Source organism: Alnus glutinosa, chromosome 13 (assembly GCF_958979055.1).
Source record: "Alnus glutinosa chromosome 13, dhAlnGlut1.1, whole genome shotgun sequence".
NCBI lineage: Eukaryota > Viridiplantae > Streptophyta > Magnoliopsida > Fagales > Betulaceae > Alnus > Alnus glutinosa.
Window position 1 is genome coordinate 4,874,114 of NC_084898.1, and position 7,626 is coordinate 4,881,739.

The 7,626-nt window shown below is 35.8% G+C and overlaps 1 protein-coding gene across 1 annotated transcript; it reads right to left on the reverse strand.

The window, feature by feature from the left end:
• Positions 1-918: 918 nt before the first annotated feature.
• LOC133854478 (protein SPIRAL1-like 5) lies at positions 919-1,598 on the reverse strand. The gene is made up of 2 exons (XM_062290703.1): positions 1,250-1,598; positions 919-1,123 (listed from the first exon to the last, which is right to left on the reverse strand). The coding sequence occupies exons 1-2, from the start codon at positions 1,478-1,480 to the stop codon at positions 1,049-1,051; spliced, it is 306 nt and encodes a 101-aa protein (XP_062146687.1). The 5' UTR covers positions 1,481-1,598; the 3' UTR covers positions 919-1,048.
• Positions 1,599-7,626: the final 6,028 nt, after the last annotated feature.

The window sequence follows — 7,626 nt, forward strand, 5'->3', positions numbered from 1 at the left end:
TCCCCTTAATAAGTGAGGCAAACACATAAAGTACTGCTTAAGTAAAATGAAAGGTGAATAATAAAGATAATGTTTAAACTCAAGACCTTTGCATTGATATTATATTAAATTAGCATGTTTTAAAAGTTTAAGCTTAATTATAGTAAATTAATAGTAAATTTAATCATTTAATTAATATTCTAACAATGGTAATTTTGATTATAGCAACGGTAGTTAATGAAATGTATATTTATAAGAAAGAAGCAATCACAAAGTTCTGATCGGTAATAAACCTATATATATATATATATGTGCGACTATTTCATGTAATTAAGTCGATCTTCAGTTTCTTTAGTAAAACAATGAAAAAGTAAATATATAACCAAAAAAAAACCCTCCAAACTGAGTTCTAATATAAGTTCTTTATTGTTTGCAATCACAAATTAAATTGACACACAAACGGGAACTTATATCAGAATTAAAGAAACTGATATATATGGAGATAGTTATTAAACTCTGCATATGCTTACCTGGTTGGCATCATGATCACAAATCCATAATAAATCTGATCTTGGAGAATATTAAAGTCACAAATCTTTAGTGACAGTCAAATAAACAATGGAAAAAGGAACAGAAGAAAAAGAGTACCACTAAACATTATAAATTGAATGTAAGTCGTTCGATCTGTATCTGGAAAGAGGTCCCAACATGAAGCAATTAATGGAAAGTTCACTTTATTCTTTCCAAATATGGCCCATCAATATAGTCACAAACTTTAGTGTCATTAAAATATCTGAAAATCCTCACACTGATAGGAGCTTCTTTCTTATTATGGATATATATATATATATATTTATACTTCCATGGATATATATAGGCAGACCTATCTGCATCATTTAACAATCCATATATATATATATATATACATACATATTCATATATATGAAATCAAACACCATACATAAATTTGAAGAACCTTTGCAAATCCAACCGTTATGGGAAGAACTGAATCCCTTATTTTACATATTATTAAAAACCCACATAATAGTTTTGGAGAAAGAAAATTAAATTACTTATCTCCAAACAAGTAACCGAGAGATGAATCTCCACCTGGTACGGATTTGACTTTTGTTGATGGACGATCCTGATGTGTTGTTACATATATATGCAGCATATGAAAGAATTGTATATATGTAAGATAAGGTGCAAATAATGCATTTCCATCATATAAATATACTTGATAAACATGAAAACAAGTTATAGTACTTACAGTTATGAAGTTTCCTGAATTTTGGCCTTGAGCTCGGTGGTAGTTGTTTGAAACTTTTTCTTTCTCTGTAGGAGAACGACCATCAGGAGGCTTCTGATCTGTGACAGTATCGATACCGTATGGAGGAGGGTTGACTGTCCTTGGGGGAGGAGCAGCGTTCGGTTTCTCATCGGAGCCAAAGAGGTAGCCCAACGAACTTTGCCCTCCGCCATAGCTCCCACCTCTGCTCATGGCTGCTGCAGCTAGCTTCTAAGATCGATCTGTTGATATATAATTAAAGCAAGTACAAAATAACAAGCGGCCGGAAAAAGGGCTGCAGAGAACCCTAATATATAGAGCCTTCTGGGGGCTTCTCATTTAGTTGTATGTATGTATATGTATGTACGTATGTGCTTTACCTAAGTGGTCCGGTCTTTATGTTCATCATGAAACAGTGAGACCAAATTTTGAGAATGATGATGCGTGCAGTACAAATTATAACTTGATGCATGTGAAAATGTATCCATTGATGTTATGGTAGCTAGTCATGCATGCCGATCGATGGTAAAAATCTAAAAGATTCTTTCGTCATGCGGACGAAAGTCACAGTCATAACCACGTACAATCGTATATTAACCCTTGAAATTACATTACTAATTATCTCCTTAATCAACTTCATAAAAGTTTAACTCCTCATTAATAAAGTCTGCCTTTTGCAACATGTACACCCTTCAAAAATTACTGAAAGCTTTGGTAGTTGTACGTAGTTACTGAAAAAATCACTGGAGATTTTCTGTTAAAAAATAAACAGCGGAGACTTTCAATGAAAAAAATAAAATTCTTTCACCGTTTATTTTTTTGACAAGAGATTTCCACTAATTTTTTTATTTTTTATTTTTTTTAGGCAAGCCAAAATTTTATAATATATCGAGAAATACCTAATGAATTTCTAAAAACACGTATTCCATGAGAGAATCGAAAGAAAGAAGCAAAGAGTTAATTTATTTAATTAGTTATCCTCCACAACTTTCATATTTTAAAATCGTTGCATGAGTTATTCACTGTTAATAATCTTGTTCTCACCCTAGGGGTGTAAACCCGGAGGCTGTTCTTCGGGAATCGGCTCCGGGGTCTCTGGTTATTGAGAATTAGAAACCAGCTCCGGTAATTGGGTAACCGGCTAATTGGTTAACTGACGGTTACTTGGTTATTCAGATCGGGTAGCATCTTCGTGTTGTTCTCTACTTTCTCGGCAATTGAACAAAGGGTAAACCAAAACCGCACTACAAAAACTCGAAAGAATACAGTCACTAATCTAACCCCAAATTCACAATGGAAACAAACACATCAAACGAAACCCCCCAAGAAACAACAAGACCCTCATTTCTCGAATTACTTCTAAATTTTCTTCCGATTTCTCTGCAACCAAATAGAGGTGTAACCAAGTCAACCTAATCCGATTGCGTTATAACAAAGCAGATCAAACACAGAGAAAACAAAGAACAAAACAATACCGTAAAAGGTTTTGGATTATTACCTCAGAGTTGGTGAGAGTAAGTGCAGATCTGTGGGTAGAGAGGGGATCAGAGCGGGGAGCTTTAGTGAGGAGAGGCCTGATTTGATGCGCCCAGCTAATGCCATTTCCCTTCGAAACCCTAATTTCTTTGATTCTTCTTCTTCTTGTCCTAAGAGATCGAGAGAGAGAGATAATTACAGAGAAGCAGAGGAACTATTATTGCGGAACACCAGAAAGGCTGGTTGGCGGAGACTCAGTGAAGAATGAAGAGATTAGAGACAAAGTCGAAGTCGAAGATCGGCGCTGAAGCCTGAAGGAACTTTGATGACTGATGAGGAGCTCAAGAAGCCTGAAGTGAAGATCGACGCTGATTCGGCAGATTCGCTGAAGTTAGTGAAGTGGAGGAGAAGGAAGAGTCGCAGAAGAGTTTGAAAACTAGTGGAAAGTGTCAAAGTGAGAAAAGAAAAGTGAGTAAAAATTGAAAAGAAAAGTGAGTTCGTAGGGGTAAAACCATGAATTTGGGTAAAAATTCCTATATTTTATATTTTTTAATTTATATGTATACCCGGAGCCGGTTACTTAGTTATAACCGGGTACCAAACCGGTTTCTCGGTTTTTCGATTACCCGGAGTCGGTTGGTAGCTAGTTTCGGGTTTTTGACCTGTTATAACTGGTTGGATTTACACCCCTATCTCACCCCAGAGCAAGACCTTCACAGGGATTGCAGGAAGAAGATCGTAGGGAGAGAATGGATGTGTCATAGATCTAGGGTAAGGATAACTAAATTGTTATGATTGTATTTCCCATATTTTGGGTGGAATTAAACCTCTGTATCCATGATGATTAAACTCACACAAGAAATTCCACATCTTATTTCCCATCAAAAGTTACAAAATATTCAAAGACCATCCAAACTGTCCATTACGTGGAAGTCAAACAGTAACAAATCATGGTACTGATCACATATATCTCCACTAGCCAGGGATCCCAACCGTCCATTGATTGAACTGTGTGATCACCCACTCTCTCCACCCCGCGCGTGATGCAACACCCTTCCCGCCCCCAAGGTGGGTGATTGCTTAACAATTTGATTGAAGTTGCTTAGGAGTCTATAATTATTTTTCACAACTTACCTTAGAGTTGGACTGAATATATATCTAAACAGGCCAAAAATGTCGTTTGTCCCTTTCACCCACCCCTACCTGCACTTATAAGTGAGTTCTCAACATGTAGGCCTTCAAGTACGCGTGCGGGAGCTAGGGATATTACTTATCAACCTGCATATCTAAATAGCTGTAAACACAAAGGGTATGATCGATGTGTAATTTCCTGAACGAGTCTGCAATAATCTTACAAAGAAGACAGAACATAATTAAGTAGGTTGAATGTCAAAATCAGGTGGGCTTGATGAGCCTTACAGAGCAATTAACTATAATTAATTATGCTTAGTGGTACTTGATTCCATAATGTAGTAAGTAGTTAACGCTAATTAACCCCTGTTTAGAGAAAGATTAACTTCTTAGCCCACAGATTACAACTCTTTTTTCTTTTTTTGCATAAAATATTATTAATTAGCTAATAGATTTACACGTAGGGCCGGGCTCATTTGAGTGGCCGCTGTGGCATCTGAAACAGGACTTGGTGATCATATACTGACAATCTAACCAAGCCAATTTGAAGTCGTCGATCGTACGTGCAACTTTGATTAATTGTACCACATCATAAAAATAGTACAATAGGCTTATCTCTTTAAGGTGAACTTTAAATCTAAAATATAAGAACGTTGGAAGAACCAAATATATTTTAAGCCAAAATTTGACCAGTACTTTTAAAAATGGACGAAAATTATATATAAACTGTTGAAGTCGTCGATCGTACGTGCAACTTTGATTAATTGTCCCACATCATAAAAATAGTACAATAGGCTTATCTCTTTAAGGGAACTTTAAATCTAAAATATAAGAACGTTGGAAGAGCCAAAAATATTTTAAGCCAAAATTTTTTGACCAGTACTTTTAAAAATGGACGAAAATTATATATAAACCGATTTTTAGCTAATTCTTAAAGATCAGTATAATAAATTGGTAAGTGTATGTGCTTGTCACATGTTTTTTTAATAACATTAATAACAAATAATGCGTTTTTCAATGCTTTAAAAACAAATATTAATTTATTAGACTAGTTTGCAAGAATTAACTACAAACCAATTTATACCTAATTTCTTTCATTTAAAACTTACCTCACGTTGGATGAGCTATATCTAGTATTTTTTGAAGTTGCTACTAGCTTTAGCAAAGCTAAATAATTTTGCCCAATTTTTTTATTCACTCTCTCTCCCTATGCATCATGAGCATAGCGGTGTAGGCGCGGTGGCGGCAATTAAGCACAACGGGAAGGATTTTTTGGCTAGCTTCACGCGATGGTCTGGGCTATCAGTGTTCCTTAATAGCGTGGATTGCATGTATCTAGGCATGGTTGAGCTTCAAAGAGCAGTGGTGAGTAGGGCAGCGTCGTGATGACGACAAGTTGCAAGCTTCAGGGTTTCTTCGATGTATGGGGGTGACCGGGTGAGTGGGATGGCATCTGGGCTTTTGGAGACGAGCGTGGCTTAATTGAAAGAGAGAAAAAAAAAATAGTTAAAAATGAAAATGAAAATAAAATTGTCAAAAATATTATTTTAATATAATGAAAAAGATTTAGAAAACGAAATGTATGATGCTTTTGAAAAGTGAATAAATAAAATAGATAAAGTAAGTTTTAAAGCTAAAATTGACTAAACCGTGCCTAATCTAATTCTAGTGCTCTTACTGTCATCTATAACGACAGGGTCACGTGGATTGGACCTCAAATATCACTTTGTTTTAAGAGCTAAGCAATGTTTAAATGGGGTTAAATCAAGATCGATATAAATAGTTTACTTCACCAGGAAACACAAAATTAAGCTCAAAATAATAGCTTAATTGGTTGGCCCTGGTGTACATTGCAATTGGAATCATTCCTCAGAAAAAGTAGAAGGAACTAGTTCAACACATATAGACATAGGTCGGTTGCATGGGATCTTGTAGGCCAGGCCAAATGAATCCTTCAAACTAATGTATTATTATGAGTACTGTTTGTAACACTGTGACCATATTAGCTAGAGGTTGGAGCGGTTCGGTTATCTTCTGTTATATATGGCTATGGATAATTAACATAAATATACATGGCTAAATGTTCGTAGAAAATCTCTAGGGGTTGCCATGAGTGCTAAGTCATTTGGTTTTGATGCCTCACAAAGCATTAGGTCTAAGGTTCGACTCTTAGAGCCATACTTACTGGCGAAAATCTGAGTTTTAGCAGACCCGTGTGAATTAGTAGACACTTTGCACGGTTTTGTAGAGATGTAGTCGGGACGAAGGCTGGGACACCAGGTTATTAAAAAAAGTGCTTAATTAAAACCTTTGAACTCATCGGGTCCCAGAAAGTTGGCAGACATTTAGCAAGTCATGAAAATGTCGAGGGCTGATGAGGAATTTAGTGCCCGTAGGCCGTATGTCTGAACCTCTTGCAATAAGTGATGATACAGCAAATATATATGATGGCTATGGCCCGCAAATGATCGACATAGAACTGGCAAGCAAGGTGTCTCCATCCAGGACACTGAAAAGATCATCAGTGGGCCTTGAGATGGCTGTAAATAGTAAAGTCTGTCCTAAGGGTATTCGGTACTTTTATATATGTTCATGGTGATATATAACCTTACAAGTTTCAGAAAAGAACTGAAGCTGTCCATGCCTTTTTTCAGAAAACCAATAATCCCATTAGAAACGCCAGCTACAGATTTTGTCACATCTCATTTTCTGTAGACCCGAAAAAGTCTGAATTCCTTTCAATATCTTCAATTATCAAGGACACAAGAAATGCAAACAATATGTCCTTGTGCTGATTGTAACCTGCAGAAATGCTTCACTTAATTTGGTATTTTACACTTCTTTTTTTAATATATATAAATATCATCCATTCCAATTACATTCTTTTCAATCATTAAGGGAGTGTTTTCACATGAAAACTAAATATCAGCTGCATCAGTGAGAAGGACAGTGACAACATATGAAAGAGAGAGAATATCACAGAGAGCCACATGCTCGATTAGGCGAAAGTGGGCATGACGCTGGCTCATTTCGACAAGAAGATAACATGAACATTCAGTGCCACAAGTCATGGCCTTCCTTTGGTCCAGCAATATCATGTTTCTGGTTGAAAATATTTGCCAACTAACTAAAGCATGTTGTAGGTCTGTCCATTCACATCAATGGCAAACATTCTCTATAAAATGGCTTTCTTTTATAACAACCATTAACAATTTAACATGGATTCACTCCACCTCTTTCCAATTTGTCATGATCAGCAATATGCTAAGCAATTTGTTATAAAAGGCCGAGAAATTTGTTGTACACGTCGCGAGAGAAAATAATTCTCGGCATTTTTGTCTTAAACACAGATAATTATTTCGAAATAATTCACGGCGTTTGGAGAGTGTAACGCCGATATGACATCGCCGTTTTACAAAAGCACCAATAAAATATGCATTTAGCGGGGTTTATGTAAACGCCTCTAAATAAAACACCGACAATGACCCCATTTTTTGTAGTTAATTAAGATAGAATCTGCAAATTATCTTGAATATAAATCAAGGGTACTTTACCAAATGAAATAATCATGATATCAATAAAGAAAAATATCATTTTGAATAAAGGGATGGATCACCAAGTGAAAAATTTGCCATCAACAAGGAAAAAAATTAAGCCCCTCCTTTGCTTTAGGAGCAAGAGTGAATCTGTACAATATTTCCATTCATATACTAAATCATTGCTTATGATTTTCCTATAGTTTAGGATGTTGC

Coding starts and splice junctions, on each gene's coding strand:
- LOC133854478 (XM_062290703.1), bottom strand. CDS start 1,480: ATGAGCAGAGGTGGGAGCTATGGCGGAGGGCAAAGTTCGTTGGGCTAC. Junction 1,124..1,249: donor ATTCAGGAAACTTCATAACT/GTAAGTACTATA, acceptor ACAACACATCAG/GATCGTCCATCAACAAAAGT.